Below are 26,927 nucleotides of genomic sequence, written 5' to 3'. Positions count from 1 at the left end.
AGGCATTTCCTTCTAGCACTCCCTGGGCCTGTCTGCGAAGCCCAGGCTGGAGGCCGAAATGAGCAGGGCACAGAGCCCGGGGGGCACACAGACAGTGGGGATCTCTGGCTGGTGATGGGAAAGAGCCGTCCTGGGGTAGGTGGGGGGGCGGTCTGGGGACTTTGCTCCTTGGCTAAAGGCTGGTCTACAGTGTCACAAGAGAGGTGTGGTGGTTGTCACCAGCTCAGTGCTGTTGCTGGGGAAAATGGGCCTGTGCCTGTCCACAACCACTCAGCCCTACCTGTGGCAGCTGAGGACCATTGGTGCAGCGGTAGGGTACCCGGGAACAGCACGGCCTCAACATAACACGGGTATTTCTTTTTTTCTTTTTTTAAAGTTTTTAACATGTTTATTTTTGAGAGACAGAGAGAGACAGAATGTGAGCGGGGGAGGGCAGAGAGAGACACACACACACATACACACAGAATCCGAAGCAGGTTCCAGCCTCTGAGCTGTCAGCACAGAGCCTGATGCGGGGCTCGATCTCATGAACCGCGAGATCATGACCTAAGCTGAAGCTGAACCCTGAACCGACTGAGCCACCTAGGCACCCCTAATGTGGGTTATTTCTAATGTCACTTCAGAAAGAGCACATTGTTCTATGTAGAAGGTAATGTCCCAAATTCAGGCTCACATAATGCAAGGGAGAAAAGACCCAGTGTATGTTCAGATTTATTAGTTTCTTACTCATTTATTCAATATTCAATCAGCAGCTACTATGTGCATGCCAGAAGGAGGCAGGGCTGCAGCAGGGGCACAGGTGTGCCCCAAGTGCACGGCCAAGGGCTTCAGGTGGCAGTCACCACCTGCTCAGACCCCTCACTGGAAAACATGGCATTGGAGAGCTAAAAAAGCAAAACATGAACTAGCATGGAATGTAAGCCTCCAGGTAGACAGTAGGGCAGTGATGTCACAGTCACTCCTGATTCTACCAAGTGGTCAACACAGAAGCTATAGCCAACTTCAAAACCAGCTCACGCTCCCAACTACGAGCCACTTGCACGACTGGCTCTATGTGGTCACAGCATGGCCAGCAAAGACTGTCGTGGTGAATTTACCCTTCCTGGCATGTGAGGAGAGGGCTCACGTTGTGAGGTGACATGTGCATGCATTCCTGTCATCTGTGCCAGTTACTAGCCATTTAAGCTCATTATCTCTCTGAAGTTCGGTGCCCTCAACTCAAAAACGAGGGTCCCAGCATCGAGGACTGAAAGTGAAATCTGCACCAAGTGTTCAACAGAGTCCCCGTCACATGGAGAGGGCTCAGTAAGCGTGAGCTGCCGACAGAACCACAGCCACGAAGTGGGAACCTGATCGGCCCCACCCGGACCTCGGAAACGGCTCAGGTCTGTGAGGCAAAATCACTGCTCTGCAGAGATCGTATGTGTGCAAAGAGGTACGCTTGAATGTGAAATGTGGTAACGGTGGGGAGAGGAGGTCTCGGCTGGAAGTGCATGACTGCTAAGGAGACACACAAAGCCACAGAGAGGACAGGATGACCACAAAATGGAAACCCTGGGGCCCTTGGCCCTGGCCAGTCTATACAGAGGACGGCCGTGTGGGCTCACTGAGCCACAAAACCTCCGCACTGGCTGCTTAAAAATAAAACATTACAAGAATGTGTAAACTATGCTCTGCCCCTTGAGCTTCTGTGGATGTGGAAACACTCCATGAGCATGCTACCCAACCACAGCGTCCGAGTTAGGTCAACGTGTGGTCCAGCCCACTGGTGTGCATTCAGCCCCGAAAACAGAACACACTCTGTAGTCCGGGGGCACTTTCTGAAAGGGTTGTCATCGTGCTGGTACAACAGGCCTGTCGTGTGGTTAAACACGACGACACACACTCAGGAAAAGCACAATGGTTTTCAGGTCTAGGAATGCTGTCTGACACTCAGATTAATGAACTTCTATGTTGCACATCAGCAACAGACTGGGGGAACATTAATTAAATGAAGTACTCTATAATTAAACCACTCAACTTTAGTCATTCAAACCATGGCTATGAACACCAAAGCTCTGGCCTGCCTAGGACACTGCCGCCTGCCCTCAGATGTGGCCAAGCCAAGAGGATAGCTCAAGGGGCCGGTCACGCCTTGGGCCCACATGGACACGGATTCTGTGCTCTCTTCCACTCACCAAGGGAAGGCGGCTGTGCAGGACTGTCTTCACTGCAAAATGGAAAGGCAACTCACTGACAGAGCCCCTGCTCAGCTTGCTGGCTTAGCAGAGTCTGGTGACACAGTTCAAAGACCTGAGGCTTCCCTTCCCTCACCATGCCTATGAGACCAGGATGGCCAGTCCGTCCTGCGGGGTGGTTTAGGGGGCCCGGGAGGGACACTGATGACCCACAGATGGCCACTCTCCTACCGAAGGACATCCTGGTTCCTTTCGGGATTTTTTTCAATTATAAATAAAGCTGCTATAAACATCTGTGTGCAGGATTTTGAATGGGCATGTTTTCAGTTCATGCAGGTAAATACTAAGGAGCCTGATGGCTCGGTGGTAAGGCAAGATTAGACTTAATTTTGTAAGAATCTGCCAAACTGTCTTCCCAAGTGCACCATGTTGTGTCCCCACCAGCAGCGAATGGGAGCTCCTGTTGCCCCACATCCTCACCAGCATTTGCTGTTGTCAGTGTTCTGGACGTTGGCCATTCTAATAGGTGTGTAGTAGCATCTCGTTATTTTAATTTGCATTTTCCCCTGACAACGTAGGATGTTAAGCTTTTTTTTTTTTTTTTTTTTTTTTAATCTGATAACTCGCCATCTGTGTATCTTCATTGGTCAGGTGTCCGTTCATGTCTCTGGCTCACTTTTCAGTTGGCTTGTTCATTTTCTTCCCAAGTTTCAAAGGTTCTTTGCATATTTTAGGGAACAGTCCTTATCACATGTGTCTCTTGCAAATACTTTCTTCCAGTCTGCAGCTTGTCTTATTCCATAGATGCTGTGTTCCACAGAGCACCAGTTTTTAATTTTAAGAGAGTCCAACTTACCAATTATTTCCTGAATGGTGCCTTCGGTGTTTCACCTAAAAGGTCGTCACCATCCCCAAGGTCATCTAGGTGTTCTCCTGTCTTCTAGGAGTCTTAATGGTTTGTGTTTTACATTTAGGCCTGTGGTCCATGTTGAGTTAGATTTTTGTGAAGGGTGGAAAGTCTGTCTATAGTCCTTTCTTTGCAAACAGATCTTCTGTTACTCCAGCAGCATCTGTTGAAAAGATTACCTTTTTTTCCTACTGAATTGTCTTTGTGTCTTTGCTGAAAACCAGCCCAGTCTATTCCTGGGTTCTTTTGTGCCACTCATCTGTTTATTACTTCACCCACACTCCATTGTCTTGATTACTGCAGCTTTTTAGTAAGTCCTAAGGTACACTCGCCTCAGTCCTCCAATCTTGTTTTCCTTCAGTGTTGTGTTATTGGCCATTCTGGGCCTCCATATAGACTTCAGAATCAGTTTGCTGATACCCACCAGGCAAACTGCTGGAACTGTGATCGAGACTGCGTTAAATTTTTACATCAAGTTGGAAAGAACTGACATCTTGACCATATAAAGTCTTCCTATTCATGAACATGGGATTCCTCTGCATCCATTTAGCTCTTCTTTGATCTCTGCCATCGCCTCCAGTTTTCCCGCTATAGACCTAGTACATACTTGGGTTACAGTTATACCTAAGTATTTCATTTTTGGGGTGCTAATGTAAGTAGTAATATGTCTCTAATTTCACAATGAGCACTTTTTCATGTATTTACGGGTCAATTCAGACAATATTCCTTTGTGAAGAGGCTGCTCTTTTTCCCACTTACTGGACTGTCTTTTTATTATGGACTCAGGAGTCTTCATATGTCCTGTGTACAAATCCTTTGTTAGGTATACACGTTGCAAATACTTTCTCTTACTCTGTCTCTTTCCTATTCATTGTTTTAATGATGTCTTTTACTTTGAATAGAGTGTATTTTATTTCTGTGTTCGTAGCCTTATTTTTCTGTGTTATAGGAAATATTTGTCTGTTAAAATTATGAAGGTATTCTCCATGGTTTCTTCTAAAAGCATTAGAGTCCACGCTTTACATTTAGGTACAGATACATATCAAGTTATTTTTTATATATGGTGTGAGCAAAGGGTCAAGGTGAATTTTTTTCTTCTTTTGCAGATGATACCAAGTTGTTCAGGCACTATTTGTTGAAAAGGTTTTCTCTTTTGCTCTAAGTTTTGATCTTTATGCAAGTACCACAGTATCTTGATTACAGAAGATTAGTGAGTCTTGAAATCAGGTAATGCTAGTCCTAACATCTTCATTTAGTTTCAAGCTTGCTTTAGATATTCTAGGCCTTTTGCATTTCCATATAGCTTTAGAATCAGCTGGGAATTTCAAGGCCTGAGTGAACTTAACACAAAGGATAGTTCATGAAGAACTAAAGTCTTGGCAGTACTGGCTTTTCCTATGATGAAAGGATGTGTATTTAGGCCCTCTTTAATTTCTCTCAGCATGTTTTATATTGCTCAATGGCCAGGTCTTATGTATCTTTTATTAAAGTTAATCCTGAATACTTTATACTTTAATTTTTAATTTCTTTGCATAAAAATCAAATAACTTTATATATTAAAATTTATCTTCAGCGTTGTTGAACTCACTTGTTTTAATAGTTTTCAAAATTCTATATAAGATACTCTATGTAAACAACTATATAACCTGAAAATGAAGACAAGTGTACTTATTCCTTTCTGATACATGTGACTTCATTTTACTTAACTTTTTGCACAAAACTCTTGTCTTTACCCTTTTATAATCTGTGTATCATAGAAAATATATACAGTGTGTGTGGGGGGGGTGTCTGGCTTTTTATCGAATCTTAATAAGGAGGAATCTATGCCTTTTTATTGAATCTTAAGACCATTTACATTTAACGTAATTACCAATGCAGTTGGGTTTAAATAAGATGGATGTGCTATTTGTCCTGTTTTCTGCTCCCCTTTCTCTCTTTTTCCTTTCAGGTTAAGTATTGTTAAAATCAGTATTCTACTTTACCTTTTCAATTAGCGTATGCACTATCTATTGGCTTATGTCGGTTTTATTTCTTACGTGTCATTTTAGAATGTACAAATTCATCTTTGGTTTGTCAAAGTCTGCCCTCAGATAACATTACACTTGCTCACAATAACATAAAGAACCTTACAGCAGTAATTATCATTTCCCCACTCCTACCTTTTATACTATTGTTACTCTACTTCTACATATATTATAACCCCCCAAATTCATTATTAGTTTTGTTGTGAAGTAATATCTTTTAAAGAAAATAAGAAAACTGAGAAATAGCTTTCATACTTTTCCACATATTTCCAGCCACCCAGAACACTAAAACACCTGTACTAGAATATCTGTAGCATCATCACTTACAAAGGCAAGAAAAAAAAAAAAAGGTGAGAACCCTCATTTCTATAACACAGCATAGGAAACAAATTATGGCAAATTCACAACATGGGATACTTAACAGTAGTTATTAGTAAAAATCTCCACAGGATTCAAAAATAGAGGAATCTCACAACAATGTTGATTGAACAGGGCAAGTCACAGGAAGATATCGGTATTACCCGCTTCGTATGTAACAGCAAACACGGGGCCGCGAGGAGGGAAGGCAGACACGGCCAGGGAGGGCACACAGGTACTTGGCAGTGCTGCTGGTGCTCCATTCCTTACCCGGTGGGGGGGGGGGGGGGGGGAGGGGCATCGTGAACCTTCCCTTTATTATCAGTACCTCACAAACCCCGTAGGAAGTTTCTTTTATCTGAAGCAAGTATTTCACTAAAATCATGAAAATATCAACTTGCCTTCAATGTGCTCAACAATTAAGGAGGCTCTTGAAACTGCTCCTGTCATCTGATAAGAAGTGATTCAAAAAGGTTATTTGGTTTTCTTGTTCTTCCTGGTGTTTAGATTTTACACAGGAGCGGGAAGAGGAAGAAATATGCAAGCATCTGAGTGCCACACACACTGCCTCTTCCTCCTCTGCTCACACTTTCCAAAGGAGCCCTTAGCACCCCGACCTCCAAGCCCCGCCCTCTTCATCCCAGTGGCCTGGTTTACGCTCCTTCAAAGCACTCACATCACTCCCCCAAGAGTCTAGGGGATGCACATCATATACATGTGTATCTATTTCCCACTGCCACAGAAGCTCCTTAAGGCCCAGAATTTTGTTGTTCTGTGCTAAATTTCCAGAGGGCTTTGCATGTAGCCCAACGGGTACTTGTCCAACAAATGATGAGCTGAACTTGGGTCTTCATGGTCAGGCCTAGGGCTCTGTCTACGAGTGGCATCTGTCCCCACCCACTCATGGGAAGCCTGGAGTCCCCGGCCCTCACCACTCAGGATCATCTCCGCTTCCTCCCAATTGATCTTTACTTTGGAGACGATGACATTTTTTTTTTTTTTTTAAGTCTGGGAAAAGAATTCAATACATGTATTGTACTGAATTTCTAGGCTCTCTGCCCCCAATGTATAAAATGGAATAACTAATCAAGGGTCATTTAACAACCGTGTCCAAGGCACTTGGGAAGGGGGAAGCTGGCCACCCCTCCATACTTCCATCCACCTGCTCTTTGGAAAAAGGGGGCAGAGCACACTTGGTCCAGGGAGGCGAGCCCCAGCACACCTCCCAGGGGTTTTCTACAAATCCTCCCAGGGTTTTCTGGAATCTCCTCAAGTGTCCAAAGGTCACCCGGGAAGGCTAGGTCATTTTTATGGCGGTTCCATAGGCCAGGGCTCTCCAGACTACACTGTGGGGAGCATCAGCCATCCCCAGGTGCTAACAGGGAGAGGAGCTGTGGGGAAGGTTCTGTATTTGGGGAGGTTCAGGAAATTCATAAACTACGGAACCTTCTGACCATCGAGGTATACACACCGTACTGAAGGGTGTGTCTCAGGAGTCTGGCTCAGCTTTGCTTACACGTTCCCAAGCTTCTGCTGGTGGTCACGCAATCTTTCCTGGTAAGACGTCTTAACATCCGGTAGAACTGAGGTTTTACCAAGTGACCTAGATCTGCTTCCTCTGGAGTTAAATGTACGTCTGCTCCTTTCTTCCCTAAGCCCATTTGTGCTCAGCTGTCCTCAAGAGCCCTGGGAATCCTCTGCTCACAGCTGCGGCAAATCCGGGGACAAGGGAATGACTGAGTGCGGGTGATATTTTGCTGGTTTCCCGTTGCCGAGTGTGGGTAGGACACAGTGGGCAACGACACCCTCGGCCGAGCGCTGCAGGGGTCTGGAAGGAGGAGCAGAAACGACCTTGTCTGTCAGAAAGATAGGCAAGCTGTAAAAAGTTCTCAGAGGATCATCCTGCGTGCTCTAAGAGACAGCAAACACGGCTCAACTCTCTGATATAATAAACTCAGGGCTTGAAGTCTTGCTTCTAGGATCCAAGGTTAAAACTGCCGAATTTAGAAACTCAAGGGTTTTGCAAAAGCGCTAGAGGCTGCCTGCAGCAGGCTAGAAGTGGTGCGCGTGCGGTGCCCGGGGCCGAGCACAGCTGCACCCCAAGGTCACGAGCAAGGCCTCAGAGAAGCGCTCTGCCTGCGCTTCAGGTGGCTTGAGGGCAGAGTCTGCAGCAACCCCCTGGGGGCAGCCAGCAACCTCAGGATTCGGGACCTGTTTAGACCTCTGCTTGTGGTCCTGATCTCAGCACAGGGTCCCCTCTGATTTTCCACGTAAGGTTCCACCTTTCTGAATCACCTCCACCCTGCACCCCAGTTCTACCAACAAGCACGGCTATATGATGTATGGAGAGAAAAGGCAGGCCCGGTACGGTCTTCGCCAGAAGTTAGCCTGCGCGCAGGAAGAGCAACGTCCTCAGTGAACCCCTCACGGGGGCTTCTGCAAAACGAGACCAGACAGTAAGGAGACAAAAGGCCCTAGAGGCAGGACCAGCAGGGGCTCAGGCTTCGAGGGAGGCGAGAGCCGCGAAGCCCAGGCCTGCACGGCCTAGACGCAGAGCAAGTGTGACGCCTCCCACTTGCAGGCAGCGCCTGGGCAAGAGGCCCCGTGCTCTCCTTCGGAGGCCTGACTCGCTACCAAGGAACAGAACCTCCAAAATCACTTACAGGAGGCTTTTAATGGCTTCTCCTCTAAGATTAAAGTAACAAGAAACAAATGAGACCAGGAATTTGTTAAGAAACACGAGGCACATCTTCCCGCACGTGTCGTGTCGTTGAGACTTGGCTGGCCCACTGCCCCACATCCCCTCACTTTCTATTCTGCAAAGCCGAGAGCCACGCTTATGAGGATGGGCCCAAACCACGGCAGCTGAATCGAAGGTCGGAAACGGACAGTGAAGTGCGTTCAGTGCTGGAAATGGCGACAGCTGACACCTCACAAACATCTCCCACGGCGGTCAGAGCCAGGTGGCCCGGCCTCCTGCAGCACCAGTCTGACGGCAGATAGCCTCAAGCTTAAACCCGAAGTGCGCTCGTCCGTGTTTCCCCAGAGGAGGACGTCCCGCATCTAAGAAAGCCAAATGTTATCTTCAGGGTGGGTGTGAATGAACGAGCAAAGCACCAGGCATCTCCAGAGAAGCTTCAGGAAGGGCAACCTGGCAGGGCTGGTCTCCATCAGAGCCGAGACAGGTGGGAGGGCCCCTCCCCTTCCCTGGCTCTGCAGGGAGTTCTCCCCAGACACGCTGACCCTCTACTGTGGCTCAGTGTGGCCAGCCCTCGGGGACGCAAGCTGTGTGTCCCGTAGCCACTAGGCAGGGTGTCCTTGCCAAGTTCTGTTGAATGTCTAGAGCACTTCAGAAGACTTGGTTCACAACGCCGGGCAGAGTCTGCTCACCACGAGGGTCACTAGGATTCTGGAGAGCACCTTCTATCCGCTGCGAAGGCAGCAGGGGCTCCCTGTGCTGGGTCTCTGGAGGTCTCATTTCCCCCTCAGGACCCCTTTACACGTCGCTGCTGTCACCCCGCCTTACACACGGGCCATCAGAGGCTCAGAAAGCATGTTACTGGTGGGACCGTGTCCTCCAAAATTCAATGCTGAGGTCCCAACAGCCAGTAGCACCTGACAAAGCAACTATTTGGAGAAAGGGCCTTTAAAGAGGTGATTACGAGAGGGCCGTTGGGGGACCCTGAGCCGTCTGACTGGTGTCCCTGTGACGAAGAAGGGAGAACGTGCAACGCGACCCCAGGGGCCTTTGTCCCTAAAGGGACCCACGCAGGGGCGGCAGGCGGGCAGCTCGGGAAAAGCCTGGACCCTGGACTTGCAGCTCCAGAGCTGTGAGAGAACAGAGAGAACACACTTCCGCTGCCCAAGCCACCCAGCCCGTGGCACGCGCTCCCACAGTCCCGGACAAGGGGCGCCGGCAGTCCCCGCGCTGGCTCTGCAGGCCTGGTGGAAATGGGGGTGGGGAGCCCCCAGGCTCCACGCAGGCCGAGCACGGGGCCTGAGGTCACACATGCGGGCAGGGCTGCACGGACGAGCGCCTAGAGGCTCAAGGGAGCATCCCTCACCAGCTCACAGACCTGGGCTGGGTCAAGGTCAGCAGGGATGCTGGAAACATCCCTCAGGTCGGCCCGGCCCGCTCGGCCTGAAGATCCACCCTTGAGAACAGAGGGCTGAGGGGGCACAGGCCTCACTCGGCTCCTCCGGGAGGTGGCCCTGGTTCTTCCAGTTCTGCGGTCACATGGGGCTGCTGGCTTCTGAAGGGCTCCGGGGAGCCTCAGCCCTCGAACGTCCTAGGTCAGAGCAGCAAGTCCCCGCCCCTCACCCGGGCCTGCTGGCAGGTGGGGGCAAGCGCGGATTCCCACCCGTGGCTCTGGTCACATAAGCGGCGTGCACTTTGTAGGGGACCAGAAGTCTTAGCCTGAAAATCAAGACATTACCTCAGAGGCCAAAGCGGAGGCAAGCAGCCTGCTCTTGGGCTCGAGCTGTGGTCGGCCTCGGTCAGCTGGCTACTGCCTTGAGCCCTGTGCGCCTCTCTTACCGCACGCGAACTTCCCCAGAACCCTCCAGACTGGCAAGGCGAGCCTGCGTTCTCCGTGCACGCTGCTCGGCCCTCCCTCACTCCAGCCCTACAGACCGGCGCGGGGTAGGAGCGGTGAGCACCGTCAACCTTCACACCGAGGAGAACGGCTTTTATTAATACAAATTGGGCCATTAATACTATTTAAATGCATTAGCTTTAACACAAATAAACAAGATCTGCCGGTGAAACTTTAAAAACGAATCCTGTATTCTGGAAAAGGAAACCCAGCCGGTGAAGAAGCAGGGGCCCCCAGCCAGGTGTTAACACTGAGAGACCACGGGAGCCTCGCGTGGGTCCAAGGTGCAGGCTGTGAGGAACATCAAAAGGTGTTAATGGTTTCAATATTTATCTGCTGCAGGGAAGCACTCTAAAAAGAAGACAGAAAAAAAAAAAATTCTGCTAATGGCTGTGTCTTTGCCATTAAAATGAAAAGCTTAATGCATCTTATAATCAGAGGACAATTTGCAAATCATTAAGAGAAATGTAAAATGCCATTAAAATACAAATCAAGAGACTCTCCCTGGACTAATAATCTTTTTGATATTATTTTGCATTTCACTATTTCTGTTCCAATACCCAGGCCCCACAAATGATCAGTTCCTGAACATGCTATTTACCACGGCCTACTTCTTTAACGAGACCAAGAGAAGGATAATCTGCTATTCAGAGCAGGTACTAATGAAGAATTCCATATATTCTGAAATTTAATTAAAACCCCAAAGATTTCAAATTAGATGCAATTTGAAATGCCTGGGGCAGAAATACATGCACTTGCGTGGCGAGGGTACCACGCTGAAAGTTGATACCGTAATTGGTCTTGATGTATTTTTGTGTTGCTGGGCTGAAGCACAGAACTCATAACCATATAAAAATTCTCTGTAGATTACCTGCTCATTGAAAATGCCATCACTCAGGTAGTTCTCCACTAAATTACCATGCCACTAAAATGCACAAAGTGATTCGCAGAGTAGAGTGGCACAGCTGGCCGACGCTGCCAATGAGTTATGCATGCGTCAACGCGGCCTTTTTTCTTAGTAAAATATGCTCAGTTGAATATTAAAACATAATTGGCATTCAACCTAAGCAGCTTAAACCATTCCGTTATCTTCCTTTAAACCGATTTGGCTCCTCCACAGTTATTTTCAAGGATGCGATTCACAAACTAATGATGCCATCATACTCAGCTAGATTTCGCTGTTTTACATTGGTCATAAATAGGCACAGTTTCTAAGGCCTGCCAGGGATGGCCTTTAATATTAGCTGCTCTTGAACATCAAAGGCCCAATTCTTGAGGAAAAAAAAGGCGGGGGGGGGGGGGGTGGGGAACGTGCCATTTATGTTGCTTCTTGCATATCTTCTTCTAAACAGAGGAAGAGCTGCGGATTTTCTCTGAAAAGTATGTCTTGGCCAAGCAATGAGCTCGAGGTCGCATGAGCTCAGCTCCTGGGTTTTCCTCAAACTGTCTAAGGAAAGGCTGAAAAGAAGATCATGTTGCCGGACCACCGTGGCCCAGCCGAGGAAGGAGCATGCATTTTTAGAAAAAGCAGACAATGCGTGTACACACGCACGTCTAGGGATGGGTCCTTTACACGGCGTGTTCTGTGCAACAATTAAGAGCGGTACTCAAAAAAATGCAAAAGTAGTTGCCATAGTAACGAAGATACTGTAGCTTTTGAAGCTGGGGGGTGGGGGGTGGGAGCGGGCAGGACTCACCAGGGATCCTACTTTCTGAAACACTGTCGCTGTTTACCTTAATATTTAGAGAGCAGGAGAAACCTGATCTGATTTTCGTAACTTATCACTCGTAACTGAGATGTATTTTAGGCTAAAGACTTTCCTTCCCCCACTTCATTCTCCAGTTTCCTTCTTGAGATGCACTGTGTTTGGTGCCATTAAGATACAACACGATGCCCCAGCGTGCCGAGCCTCAGGAGGTCTGCTCCGTCCTGGTGACTCCACCACCGCACGAATCACACGGCTACGCAAACGGCCTTGGAAAGGGATCAGATCTTCCCATTCTGACACGTACACACAACCTGTAAATCTTGTATTCTGAGTCGGCCCGAACATAAGGGTTGCAGGTAAAAATCATAGGTGATGAGGCATTTAAATAAGTAATAGTTTTTACACTTTTGGCTCCGACAAATAGCGTTACAGTGTTACTGCCATTAATGTACTAACATTTATATATTTAATGTATTGATAATTTACAGTCCAATTCTCTATACATTTTTTATTAAAATATAATTTTCTCTATAAACCCAGGTGGTAGAGAGAATCCTATTTATTACTTCTCGGATGGTATAAAAATGCATTTAAAAATGCATTAACGCTGCCTGTAAAATGTGAATATACAATATTTTATGACAACAAAAATATTTAAACATTCTCTTTGGAAGCAACACATGTTAATCTAATGCCTACAGTGGGAATAAAAATTTTGAAAGCACATTTAAGTGAAAAGTCTGTTTTTCACTTTAAAATATAGACCTGATAGAAAATTCCTACTTTTCAAAGCCCATTTAAAATGGAAAGTTGAGGAAACAGACACTGTAATTTTCTTTTCTCGGTAGGTAGAAATCTGATACTCTGCTGCTCCGAGGTAAAGAATACCCATACGTACCCAACACGAGGACACGGTCAGTGATCTTCTTAAATGCGTGAACATAATGAGGGTGAAACTTTCGCCAGTTTGCTGTTTAATTATTGTGCTAGATGTAACAGTTACATTGTAATGTATTTTCCCATAAAAGCTACACTTGTAACAATTTCAAGTATTATTTATTTGCAAAAGAGATCCCGTTAAATCCTACACAAAGTCTGAAAGTAGCTGACTTTCAAACCACCTTTTGGTTACCTTTTAAGCTTGGTTAAATTATACTGTGACCCCGGTGGCCTTCACTAAAGACATTCTCAAGTTCACTTTTTTTTTTTTTTTTTGCTTGATTTATGGAAACCTCAGGGAACACAGGCTCTGACCACCTCCCCATATTTAGGATGGAACTTTCACTGAACTAGGCTTCCCATGAGCCCATGGTAATTACGATTTATCAGAGGGCTCGCGGCACAGGAACACCACACGTGCTCTCGGGTCTGGCAGGCTGTGATTCTGGTCAGCCACTGCCAGCATCTCGGGAGCTGGTGTCCACGCACAGACTCAATTCTCCTCTGTGGGAGGGGGCACATACTACAACTCCTAGGGTAGGTCCAAGGGGACACTCTGGGTGATGTGACCGTTAACCTCCTCCGCAGCAACCCCAGGACTGGATCTACATTAGACGTGCGGAGGACGAAGCTGGCATCCAGAACCTGAAGCAACCTCTTCCCTTTGTCGTCTTGCTTCTGTTGTTCAGGGGTCTCCCCCAGAATCTAAAACTTCATGCACCCAGACGCTTCAAAGAAGAACCACACTTTTGGGCCACAGGTAAGGGCACACCTCCCAAAGGCTCTGGTCAGCTCTGTCAACACTCTACCAGGGGGTGTCCTGGCAAAGTGACGCACCTGGGAACACTCTTGAGGGGCTCACTGTCATGTGGCTTTGTAACCTGATGGCACAGATGCTGATGCGCAGCCAGCCTTGGTCACACCTTCCAAATTACAAAAAACGAACAGCACACTGGCTCTCGCTCCTCCTCATGTGGCCGCGGGCAGAGTTCGAGATTAGGCAGACACATGGATACGTAACCTAGAACTTCTAGAAGTTGTTAAGTACAACAGCAAGAACAGCTCTTAAATATGCAATTCTAGGCCTCAAACAAAAATCGTTATTCAATTAGAAATGTCAACCTGAGCACAGAGTGAAGCTCTAAGAGTCTGATCCATTTCAACAAATTCCTTCAGAGCGAGCACTAATTCTCAAAATCGGGGAAATGTATGTATATGATGCACACACTTATACGTGTGATGTGTACATACACACACACACACACAAATGTGTGTGCGTGTATCTGTATTTGCCCATATTTAAGATTTTTGACGTGTCTTTGGAGGGTGAGAAGTACAGAGATTGTAGGCATAACACAAACAAACAGTCTAGAGTGTCCTGGTACACACACTCCCAGATGAAGGGCAGGAGATAGGAGAGCAACTTACAAAGCTGTTCGTTTAAATGAATCATTGCTGACACTAAAAACTTCTCATCCAAGATGTGGTCGCATAGTACAAAGAATAAACAAACACCAAGGACAATTACCAGGCAGGAAACAGCATAATACAATAGGAAATGATGAACTAAGACATAATCTGAACCTCGGCTCTCTGGCCCGTGAAATTCACCAATATGCCAAAGTGTAGTTGATCCGTCAAGCTGAAGAGCTAAGGGTGAAGTATGCTGACTGCTTCCGAGCTGGCCTGGCTGGACCCCTGCAAACAGAGCCAGAAGCAAGCAGGACCACGGCCACGGCCTACAGAGCCAGCACCCCTCGGGCGCCCCCAGGGAGCACCTACCCTGCCAAGTGCCTCTCCTTTCTGCTCAGGCTGGGAGCCCCTGACCCGGAGAAACCCTCAGTGTGGATGCAGAATTCCGGTCATCTAACACCGATTCCGCTGTGGAGCTACAAATGATGTGGATATTCATATATGCAGACAGGGGCCAGGAGACGTGATGAGCCCATGCAGGGCACTCCTTCCTGTCCACAGGAAACATTCCCAGGAAAGCAAGGTGTCACAGCCAGACAGAAGGGGCAGTGGAGAAACCATGTGCTTTGAGAAAAATGGTGGCTTCTGGTGCTGTGGGGAGGGGTTCATGGGGACCGATTATCAGGCCCTGGAAGGGTAAACGTCCCCAAAGAGGAAGGCGGCTCGTTCACAACCTTGGTCACTTGCAGGGCTCACTCTACCTCTCATACACCATTTACTTTCAGGGTTCACGCCTACTTTTGTCCATAAACACCCCCGCCCTTACCCTCTTCCTTGTGGCTCCAAACCACACACGTGGGGGGGGGGCTGCTCCTGATTCGAGACCTTGACCCGGGTGCCTGCCACCCTCTCCTCCCAGGCTAGTGATCCACACCTTTCTCAGTGCTGGCCTCAGAAGGCCTTGGGCCAGATTTCCACATCTGCTGCTCCCGAAAAGCAGCTCAGCAGCTTGAGGGTTGGAAGAGGTACATTTTCACCAGCTGTTTCTCTCCCACTTAATTTAAGTGCCGTGTTGTTAGCTTGTTCTAATCGATAAGTGGGCACCGGAAGGTTTACAAACCTCCTAGCCCTACTAGGTAATATCATAGCAAGGCCAGCAATTTTTATAATACGGGGGGGCCGTGACTGCTACCAACCAGAAACCGTAAATGCCATCACCTATTTTAGTTATTATCTTCTCTTCGATTTGCGATTATTATTTTTTTTAAGTCCAGGGGAAAATACCAGTCCCAACTTCCTGAAAGCACAAAGCTGCCTCCTGCTGTGTACGTGTAGGGGAGGCTGAGACAAAACCCTCCCCTGCCGCACCCTCTGCAGACAGACCCGGGCTGTGTTCAGGACTCACAAGAGCAAAGGTGAAGGGCAGTAAAGCAGGCCCCGGGACACGGATGGGAAGGCGGCTCAGCGCCTTCTTTCCTGGGGAGACAGCCTGGCTGGGGAGGCCGGGTGTGCTGTGCATTTCGTGGACGTGAGTGACGGCAGGAGGGCAGAGGAGCCCGTGTGCCCCATGAAGGCTGTGGGGGTGGGCGGGGGGAGCGCTGGCATGATCAGCCCTTGCTTGGCTCTCAGAGGTGGATTTTTAATATTAAAGGACTGTCTCTGGTAAGGACTCGAGGTAATGATGCTATTCATTTCCTCATTGTCCAACTGCCTTCCAGGACCCACACACGGCCTCCACTGGAAGGCACACCGCACAGTGGGACTGTCTTCCAGGATAGAGTGGGGAAATTAATTAATTCACCCTGGAAGGGCCTTTCCCGTAAGTGTCTGGCAGGGCTTTCAGAGGAGGCCCCTTGGAAAGAGGGTGTTCGACAGAGATACACAAACACAAGAATCCTTTTCAGGCTTTGTAAGAGAAGTTACAAAAAAACTACTCGCCGGCAGGTTTAAAAAATGCAGATTTTACTACTGCCATGCAACTGGATTTCATAGCCACGAGCTAATAGCTGTGACGAAGGAATTATTAAAGTGTTAAATATTTCATTTAAAAGGGAACATTGCAGTCACTTTGAAAAGAAAACTCAGAACTCATCTGTTGAAAACCATCATCTGTGAGACGACATTGGAAGCAGCAGCTGGGGTCCACCACCATCCGCACGCCGCGGGGCTTGCACCGGACTCACACCGTGGGGCTCTCACTGCAGAGTTCACACCCCACACAGCGCCACGCACGCTGCAGGGCTCACGCCATAGGGCTCACACCGCCACCCGCACCGCCAGGCTCAGACGGCAGGGCTCACGCTGCGGGGCTCACCATGGGGCGCACACTGCCTCGGACGGTGCAGGGCCCGGGCCACCATGCATACCACCGGGCTCACAGCGTGGGGCTGCCTCATGTGGGGCCACGGTGCGAAGCTGGGCCATCCACGGAGGAAGCCCCCACCCCAGCCTGGCAGAAGCTGCCCAGCGCCCTGCAGACTGTGCAACCGCCCCTGCTCAGAGCACCCCTACAGACAGGAGAGCTTAGAAGGGGAAAAAAGTGTGCACGCGCATTCTGAGTCTGAAAGGTGGTTGTACGAAGTTGCCCCAAAGGCTGCTCTCCCTGAACCCGCGCTTCCGGCAAAGTGCAGCTTTTACTTTCCCAGCTGCTTTGCCACTGACAGATAAGGATGTAAAGATGCATGTTATACAAAGAAGTCACGTTATTTTTAGTAAATAAATACAAAGTTGGAGAACGTTAACAGGAAAGAACTTTAACATTTCATTATAAAAGAAACCTTAAGATTTATTTCGAGAGTAATGGTTTCGTTAAATAACCATTTCTTGGAGAAAAATGAATTCAAAACCAAGCTGACCTTTGCAAGAACTTGATAAGGGAGCACCTGACCTCCTGAAAATGCTCCCCAAGACTGCTGGTCCTCAGAGTGGCTACTGCGAATGATCATGCTGATACTGTATTATTTTCTTTGTAATTAAAAAAAATTTTTTTAAATGTTTGTTTATTTTTGAGACAGAGAGAGACAGTGCATGAACGGGGGAGGGTCAGAGAGAGAGGGAGACATAGAATCTGAAACAGGCTCCAGGCTCTGAGCTGTCAGCACAGACAGGGCTCGAACTCATGAACCATGAGATCATGACCTGAGCCGAAGTCAGACGCTCAACCGATCAAGCCACCCAGGCGCCCCGAATGCTGATACTTTAATAAAGCAGATTAGCAAAGGGCAAACCGCCTCAAAACTCCAAAAACAACCCATTTTTTTTTAAAGAAAATGCTCTCTACTAAAAACACAATATCCCAAGAAAATGAATGCATCTTGGTCAATACTTGCTTTTCTTCTAACTCCCTCAACAGCACCCCGAACTTCACTCCAAGTATCTGCAGCCTTCCCTTCCCACAGAGAAACCCTATCTGTGGCGGCTCCAGAAAAAGGCAGCCACAGAGACTTCTAGATTTCTGGTCAGGATAGACAGCTTCATGGTTCCTTGGCCGAAACACCCAGACAATTAACTTGTTACTACTAATCAATCTTGGAGGATTTCCAAGAGAAGTGGAACTATGTGAAATTTCCACTATTTGTTAAGTTTTAACCTACAAAACTGGCAATTTTATATGCTTAACTCTGTGTGTGTGTGTGTGTGTGACCCGCCTTACAAAATGAGCCAATGGATGAGCCAATGGTGAATGGTGTACTCATCTCACAGCGAGCCTGAAACAGTGAAGCAGTCTGGCCCGTGCAGGAGAGGGGCCCACGGGACGCAGCACAGGGGTCCCCGGTCCACAGGCCAGCACCTGAGGAAGAGCAGGTCAGGGGGCTGGAGTGCAAGGGTAGCCACAGTCAGGATTACGTTTTGTTTTTTTTTTTTTTAATTTTTTTTTCAACGTTTTTTATGTATTTTTTTTGGGACAGAGAGAGACAGAGCATGAACGGGGGAGGGGCAGAGAGAGAGGGAGACACAGAATCGGAAACAGGCTCCAGGCTCTGAGCCATCAGCCCAGAGCCCGACGCGGGGCTCGAACTCACGGACCGCGAGATCGTGACCTGGCTGAAGTCGGACGCTCAACCGACTGCGCCACCCAGGCGCCCCAGTCAGGATTACGTTTTTAAAACACACTGAAATAGGCAGGCCTGGCCTAAATCTCAGAGGCAAGACCATGATGGAAAAATGATATGCCAAGCCATGTCAAATGTGTTCAAAAATTAAGACGCACAGAAAATAGAATTTGTTAAAAAAAAAAAAAAGCATTTATTCCATATTGAAATGTACCCATGCCTCCCAGTTTGCAAAGGTTTCTTTCTTTATGTTAAAGCACAGCTTCCAGAGCCTCGGAGGATTTTCCTTGCACGGGACCCGCCCGCCCGCCCGCCCGCCATGATTTCAGCGTTGCCACAAGATGCAAAGTAGAAACAGAGCAAAGCCAACTACCACTGGCTAGAAAGGGGTGTTACCACATCTGGGGGTTAGTGCCAATTAACTCCGTGTTAGCAGTTGTATTATAACCATCCACCACCTCCCCTCTTAAACCGTAAAATCCCCACACCTGGTCCCTGCCTGGGAGTGAGCGATTGAGCTAAATTAGAAAAACCTGGCTTGCACATGCCGAGGCGTGGGAAATCCCGGCCCGCAGCAACCACTAACTGTCAGGAGGCGGGGCTGGCCCAGGGGACCCTGTCTCCCCGAAAGCTGGCTAGGAGGATCTCGCCCCAGTTGGAAGTGCCCGCCAGCACTGTGGGGCTCGCCCGACGGAGAAGGCTTCTAGGTTGGCTTGGATGGCCTTCATCCTTACCCCAGCGGCTGCTTCTGGCTCGTCCTGGTCACTGACCGTGACCGGTTAGCCGAGCAGAGGCTGTGGGCGTTGGGGCCCAAGGCCAGGGAGGCAGGATAAGTGTGGCCAGTCCCAACCCTCTTCAAACACTGAGGACAGGACCTCAGGATTTAATAAGCTCACTCCCCAACGCCCCTTTGATTATATAGAGACTTCCTGTCTTGGCTTTATAATTTTTCCGTCCTAAAACTTTCAAAACCTTAAATTTCAGCTCACTATTCATTAGACTTAAGGGCAGGGAAGCCAGTCGGGCAACTCTTCCTTCCCCCAGCGACACAGCAGTACTCCCCGAGTGCTGATGTGGACACACGAGCTCAGAGCACCAGGATCCCCAAGCCCCTACTTCAGAACCCAACCACACCTGAGTTCCTCAGCCCGCGCAGCAGAGGTCACACGCGCGTCCTGCGGCATCCATGCACCCAGTTGGCTCAAGCTACCGGGGAGCAGCTGAGGCTCCCCTGCGCCCTGAGGGCCCATCCAGAATGCAGACCAGGGAGGGTTTCTGGACGTGTGCACAGCGACAGGCAAAGGCCTGCTGTAGCTCCCACACCCATGCTGGAGACCGTTCCGGAGGACACAGGGGGTGAAGAAGGGGCCCTGTTCATTACGGCTGTACCATTTCAGTTCATTATGTGCAACAAAGCTCAAGGTGTTCTCTGCTCACTTGTCTGACCTTGTTAGTCAAGTCAGGTGTTAGCTCAACTTCACAGGGGCTTCTCTATCCACTGCCCCTAGAAATTCTACTCCATTTTCAAGTTCCTTTTTGCTGAAAATCATGGCAGCTATTAGAATACCGTTAAGCTCATTTAATCCATTTCGAAATTCAAGATTGCTTTAAACGCACCTTATCTAAAATCTCAGGGTAATTTTGTCCCCTGAGCATTTGTGTCTACACATCTATAGAGAGATGTATATACATATACACGCGCTTTATTAAAACGAATATAAAAAAAATCACTACGTAAAATAAGCCCCCGGCACATGTCTAGAATAATTTTAGTTGCCGTAATTAAGGTCCCAACAACAATTTAAAAGGAAATTTCCGGGAAAATGTTTTTGGTGACCATAGACCATGTGCCTTTGGCATACAACATTTAGGCAATACGTTCTCAATTCATCCTTTAAGAACACTATATCAAACTAGGGTAAGTTTGAGAAATTAAACTGAAAACTTATTCAAGAAGACACAATGCGGCTACCCACTCTGATGTAAATGTCACCAACCGAGTTTATGGAAGTGGCTAATTGTCCATGTACAAGCCTCATTTTCTGTGCTGTTGGCAAGCAGATAGTTTAAGTTAACAATAAGCTTATTGAAAAATTCACTGCTATTCAGATGTGTTCCCATTTAAACCCTTCAGCCAACAAGAGTTAAGAGTCGATCTGCATGCATCATTTTTATTGCCTTTGCCAAGAATTATGTGACCATGTGCCAAAACTAACACAAGCATTTGGAATGGGTGGAGATCGTGAACTCTTGTCCTTACAGCGTGGCCACATGCTGTCTCTGTTTAGATGATGTAAAAATACCAAGTCAGTATAGTCGATAAAATGAGCTGTGATGTAAGTGATAGTTAATAAGTCAAGCTCCCTGAACGCAACCCTAGGAGGCGGCGGAGTTACTGACCTCGCTGGAAAACGGGATGGTGAATCGCAGGCAAGGGGAGGTCTTTGAGGGCCGCCGGCTCATGGAAATAGGCATCCAGCCAGGCCACGCACTGCTTCAGGGGCGCCGTCATTTCCCCTGGACAGCCGAGCAGCTCAGGAAGAGGGGGGGCCTCCGTGGCTCTGCAAAAGCGGTAACAGGAGCTTAATAAGCCTCTAGGCCCTGCGTCCACACATGTGAAAAGCAAACAAACGTCTACTCTACCCACATGGGTAAAAGTCTACTGCTGCACAGCAATGGGAAAGGGCGCCGGAGGAGGGCGTGGGACGTCTGCCAGCCACGTTTCCCCCTTCAGCTTTAAGACACACAGCGCATCCTAGAAAACAAGAGGGGATTCTGGGAAGGAACAGCCTAGTATACGGGCTCTTCCACCTGGGGCCCTGAGCGTCTGCAGCCATGGTGAAGCAGGACAAGACAGAGCACGGATGACCGGCACAGAAGCCGCTCTGGTGGGTGTGTGCACTGCCCCTTCGTGAGACTGACAGGTGCATGTACGCATCTCCCGGTCACCTAGCAGATCACCACGTGTTATCAACAAGATTTTCCACAAATACTGTTGATGTAATTAAACCGCATTTTGATCACCCCGCCCCTCCCACTGAATTTCAACAATAGCACGTTCATGATTTTCTATCACTTGGTGCTGCATTCTGGGGGATTTCCTCCAAGTCTGCTTTCAGTCTGCTGATGCTTATGCTTCAAAGCATCTAATCTGTGTGGAGGTCGTTCTGTGAGGCTAACTCCCCTTACACTGCTCTTCTGGCTTTTTTTCCTCCAAATCCCCTTCTTCTTATGGTCACTTCTTCCTTTTATCTCAAGCTTAAACCAACGTTGTTTAGGCTCTCTTCAGTTTGCTCCTTGCCCTCGGGGTCTGATTCTTCTGTCTGTGGCACCTCCCGGAGCCGACTCCCCTTCAGCAGGTGCTGACTCTCTGGGATATGCTCTGTTGGAACGAGGAAACGTCCCCTCAGAGAGGCTTTACTTGGGTGCTTCTGAGCCCTAGAGTTCCACGATGGGTCCAATTTTAGTTTCCTAGGACCCCAAACCCACAAAAGCGCCAGCCCCAAGTCTGACTTCTTCTGATGACCTCCTTCCTCACCTTCGAAGGCTCAGCACAGGTAGCAGGCTTCCTAGCAGCTTGCTGGGCCTGGACGGCAGAGGGCATCGAGAATTCTCGGATACTAAAGCTCTGGGGGTGGCGTACGTCCAAGCAGTACATTTCCTGACCCCTCGCGTCTCCCTCCCTGCGTGTTGGGGGGGGGGGGGGTGCGTGTGTGTCAATCTCTGGGCTGCCTTTCTCACCTCGCACCCACCGCCCTTATGAGGGTCTGAACGGAGAGGCCGCCACCCACTCGGCCGCGTGGCCCAGCACAGGGACGACAGCGTGGCTGCGGCACCCGGGAGCGCGGGCCGGACCAAGCCTGTGTGAGGACAGCAGCACGCACAGGGCACCGCAGATCCAGAAGCCCGTGTAACCTCACCCTCCAAGCTGCAGGCAGCAGCCAAAGACCTTGAAGTGCGTCTTACAAACGCTCCTGCACTGCAGTCCGAGTCTCAGGCACAGCATTCTGCGGAAATGAGGGTCTCCACGGAGGTCCTGGGATCTTTCCAGAGATAATCTTCCCTGGATGGGATGCGCAGAATGCCCTTTATACTGTTTTTCCACAAGAGAACAGACAGTGGATCAGGGAGGGCTTTCTAAGCACTCACATACGGGCAGTGTTGGGGAAGGAACCGGACAGCAAATAGAACTGAGCCTGCCCAAACGGCCAGGCAGAGAGGGCTGGCCACGGCCCGGCCATCCTGCCGACTCCCGACTGGACACAACAGGCCCAGGCCTCCTCGCTAGCTCGCTGTGGGCCGGAACTCATGTGGACGGACCTCTGGTCGGTCTGGACCCCAACTCCGCAGAGGGGCCCCATGGGACCTGCTCCCTCCACAGGCACGGTGAGGCCAGAGGAGCGGGGGCAGGGCCTCTCGAGACATCCCTGGGGGAGAAACCCATCTCCTCACTGCCCTGACTCCTTTCTCCGTTAGGACCTCCAGTCAGGGAAGGAGTGGACCTTCCTGCGCTTGTGCTTGGCTTAAACGTTATTCCAGTGCCTCTGTTCTCCCACTGTTCCTTCCTTGCTGATAAACTGATGATACTGGAAAGTAAAGATGGGCAAGAGTGTCTCGTGCTGTTCCATCCTGCTCCCGGGGTGGGGGGGGGGGGGGGGGACAGGAGACAGGTCCACCGAGGATGAGCCAGGCCTCCCTCCCGACACAGCTGGCACCGTCCAGGGGGCAGCTTTGTGGCTAAGGCCGCGAGCAGGAGGCCATCTGCATGTGACACCTGGTCACACAGGGGGTGAGCAGGGCTGAGGTGCCCACGTCCCCACCCTCAGCCCGTGGGTGGCTTCCGTCCAGAGGAAGCAGGAGAGGGGCCGGGGCTGCATCAAGAGCCCACAGTGCCCCACACGCACCCAGCATCTCCATGGCCAGACTGGGGCTCACGGGCCACAGATGCTCTCAGGGCTTGTGGGGTGTGCTCGGCCATCACACACGTGGCAAATGGGGTTCCCTGGGTCAGGGGGCCTACATCACAAAAGACGGGGGGGTCCTCTGCACCCACTAGCGACCTGCTTTGCTCCAAGAGTTACAACTCCATCCTCGGAGGCCCCAGAGCGAAACGGGGGTGTCTGGCCATCAGGGGAAGGGGCCAGGCTGGTCGCTGCTCCCTCCACATTGCTGAAGGACTAGATTGGTAGCTGTGTTCCTGCTAGCATTTCCCGCTCCTAAAAGGATATTTGAAGAATTTTTATAGTAGTAAAATTCATCTTAAATTGATTTTTTATGCTTGTGCTAAAGATCTCAACCTCTGATTTACTCTGTAGTTCTCCTTTTTAACTCTTTCTCTATTGGCATTAGGTAACTATTCATGGGTGAAATGTAATTAAACAGCTTTGATTCTGAAGCAAGGATTTATGATACTACATTTAAAATGAATGGCATTAAACACACACATAAAACCAGATTTTTAAAGCCATGACACAAATTTCCATTTCTACAATAAAACGAAATTTATTCTCTGCCCTGCCCTCCCCTCCAGCCTCGCTTCGCTTGCCCCTGCGCGAGCCGCGGTGTGACGGCAGCACTTATTAGGGAGGAGTCTCTCCAGGCTTCCCTATCGACCAGCCCTGAAGCCCCACTGATTACAGGCGAGCACCGGCGCATGGGAGCCCAGACCGAGGGCCGGGAAGCCAGCGCTGCAGCACAGACAGGGCCCTGTCCTGCTGTCGGCTGGGAGAGGGCAGAAAGGGGACACGTCACAGTCAATCTTTATTCACAGTCACGTATTATCAGTAAGAGTCATCCAGAGGCAAATGCAGGGACACTGGAGCCCTTCTCCTTCTCTCCTGTTTTGTTGTTGTTGTTGTTGTTGTTTGTTTGTTTGTTTGTTTTAAACCTGGCACGAGAGGGCTGGCTAGCGGCTGACAAATGAATTTGGCTTTGTTGAGTCACACGCAGGACAGTGGACAGCACCGGGCACACCATGCCACAGGCAAACATAAAACCACGTGTCGTTTGGCTTAAGGGTCTCTTCCAGAAAGAGGCAACTGCTGGCGATCCCAGGACAACAGCGGAACCCCAGTGAGAGAGAAAGCCCCATGCGAAGTTCTCCCGGACTCCTGCCTCGTTTGAAGAGGCAGCCCCGACCCCTTCCCTTCTGGGGCTTGGAGGAAGGACGTTCTGGCGTTAAACTATTTCAGATCTCAGGTCTGTCCTTCAACCCGAATCAGGACACGGAAAAAGTGTGAGGCGCTCCAGGATGAACTTCTGAAGCGTCTTTAACGAAGCAGGCAGCGATGCCTTTACCGCCACGTATTAAGGGAGGGCCCGTCGCTTCACAGCATTCCACACAGGAGCCTACGTGGTCTTCAAGGGAGGACTGCCCTTCCTACGCGCAACGAAGCTCGCGTTTCCAGACACGGATTTCAATTAGAAAGTGAGGGGATAGAGGCAGCATCCCACCAGAGGCAGGGGGCACACAAGGGGAGTGGACCAAGTTTACGTGAAATGGCCCCAGTGGACGGGGTTCCTAGCCGTCCATCTGCCACACGGGAAGCCCGAGCTGGCGCTTCCCATCCGCTGTGGCCCCCTCAGCCGGGTCACACACCCTGGGCTCGGTGGGGGGAGGGGGGGGCAGCAGCCGCGGAGCCCGGAACCCACCGCCCGCGGTGGGCGAAGCGCGCCAGGCCGGCCTGGGTGCTAGACAGCCGCGCTCAAGGTCTGAGGCTGCGTCAAGTACTGGCACGACACGAGGAAACCTGGCAGAGCCGTCCTGACAGCTCAGCTCCCGCTGTCTTCCCCGTTACCAATTCGCTCAATACTTTAAAACTCAACCAGCCTGGCAGGAGATTTGGGTATTCAGGTCTGGGGGAGCCTCGAGACTCTGCCGGTAGTAAAGAATCACTAAATCTCCGTTTCTGAATGAATTCTACTTCCCGAAGACATTAAAATGTCATGTACTTGGCTTAAATCCCATTTGATGTAAGAAAACAGGCCAAAAGTTCTAAGCTACTCGCATCTGATTAGCGGCATTAGCTACACCCAGGGGGCGGACTGCTGGGCGTTTGGAAACCTCTCTTTTTGACCCCAGTACTTTTCCAACATCTCTGTCTTCACAGGATGAAACGGAGCCTTACAGTTTGGGAACATTAACTGGTGACGCTGGAGGCTCACCCAAGAAAAGAGCTCTGACCTTAGAGCCCTGAAGACACGTAGCCCGTGGAGTTCATGTGGAATTCGGCAGGAGTTGACCCAGGTTGTGTCCGTTGGCAAGGCTGAGAGATTAGTCTGTGTGGAGGCACACAGATGCCGGGTACAACTTGTTGTGGGAGGAGGAGTCCAGGGCCTTGGCCACGTATGGCATTTTAGACACCCTTACGATGAGAAGCATTTTCCAAGCCGAGCCAGATAAGCAAATCTCCCCTTGTCTGGCTTCCAGGACACAGTGTGGACCCCAGAGTAGAGCGCCAGACCCCACAGTCCCAGGAAGGCGCGCGTTTTCAGCAAAACTTTAAATCTGCAATAGAGGGGACTTTAAACCACGCTGCTAAATATCACTGGAAAATGTACTATGAGGTCTAAATTAACAGATCTCTAGCAGACTCTCTTGTGCTTGTGTCTGATGCATTTGCCCCGCATCCAATCATACCTTCCTGTTAAAGCTCTGATGCTTTGCTTCTAGTGGTAGGACTGAAGACGGGACATAAATTGTGCCACCTACCATCAAAACAGATTTTTGCAAAACCGAGGCTGAATAAAGGTTTTAAACTCTGTACTCCAAGTGAATTTCACGTCTTGATTCCATTCAAGCAATTATCGAGGATCCATTAGGCACGATGGCTTATTGACAGGAATACGAACGCAGTGTTTGTAGCCCAAGCAGGCGGAGAAGGAAGAACGCGGAGGTAGAACACGGAGTTGGTGTCAGCAGCTTTCTTTCCACTCTGCCTTTTGGACAACCCCATGTTTCCCTGATGCCCCCAAGGAGCCCATCCCTCCCCGATGCCCTCCAATGAATGGACAATGCAAGCGATGGCCCCGTGACGTGGCCTGGTGGCCAGCAGCTGTTGGGAAACACCACCACGAGGGTGTGTATGGTGGGAGTCTGCGCGACTATTTCAACTTCTAAACTAGGAAGAAAAGAGGAAGGGGGGAATCAGAGTGCTGATGCTGGTACTCAGAAACACCGGTCTCAAACAGCAGGACGGAGTCAAAGACAAAGGACAGAGGCCCACCGACGGGCTCACCCAGTGGCGCGGCTCCTGGCGGGCAGTGTGTGTGCCCGGCACCCGTCTGATGGTCCGGATGCCAGCTCCTGGATTTCTCCTGCTGCCCTAACAGCACTATGTAGTCAAGGGACAAAGAGAAGCGTGAACACAGACGTGCAGTATCAGCAACATACTGACGTTTACATAACAAACGGGAGACACGTTTACACATCTGTTCATTTTAACAGGGATAAGGGCTGCTACTGCTCATAACACATGGGCTTAAGGACTGACTCTCACGTACTAGGTTTTACTTTCTGTTTTCACAGATCATTCCCTATGAGACGAAGAGACGTGCTACCATACAACAGAGGGAAACCGGTGGCGAAGGGAGCCCGCTCCGAGTCCAGACAGAAGTGAAGAGGACGGCTTCGTGGGGAAGGCGGTATTTCCACCGTCTCTGCAGGAGGGGCTGGCTGGCGCACTGACAGGTGCTCTGCAAACCCTTGCTGAGCTTTTACTGTGTGGTTCGTAACAAAGACGGACATAAATCCTG

General features: G+C 49.6%; 1 protein-coding gene and 1 long non-coding RNA gene across 6 annotated transcripts in view; one reads left to right on the top strand and one right to left on the bottom strand.

Annotated features, from left to right (window-relative positions):
* MGMT (O-6-methylguanine-DNA methyltransferase) overlaps positions 1–26,927 on the bottom strand; it is a 366,049-nt gene that overhangs the window by 90,368 nt on the left and 248,754 nt on the right. For all 4 annotated transcript variants that reach the window (XM_047825010.1, XM_047825012.1, XM_047825011.1 and 1 more), the window contains exon 4: positions 20,574–20,734. In XM_047825010.1, coding sequence (XP_047680966.1) covers positions 20,574–20,734 — 161 coding nt within the window. The remainder of the gene's footprint in view (positions 1–20,573; positions 20,735–26,927) is intronic.
* On the top strand, positions 992–26,927 carry LOC125147776 (uncharacterized). Of its 2 annotated transcripts, XR_007145303.1 has the most exons (5): positions 992–1,435; positions 11,904–12,125; positions 12,618–12,683; positions 13,297–13,468; positions 26,701–26,927. It is a non-coding gene; the product is annotated as an uncharacterized LOC125147776 (long non-coding RNA). The 2 variants fall into 2 exon arrangements; XR_007145302.1 differs by lacking the exons at positions 13,297–13,468; positions 26,701–26,927 and having other exon boundaries at positions 12,618–12,783.

This window comes from Prionailurus viverrinus, chromosome D2 (genome assembly GCF_022837055.1).
Source record: "Prionailurus viverrinus isolate Anna chromosome D2, UM_Priviv_1.0, whole genome shotgun sequence".
NCBI classification, from domain to species: domain Eukaryota; kingdom Metazoa; phylum Chordata; class Mammalia; order Carnivora; family Felidae; genus Prionailurus; species Prionailurus viverrinus.
Note: the sequence above shows the minus strand (reverse complement) of the source record. Positions and strands in the feature narration are given on the sequence as shown.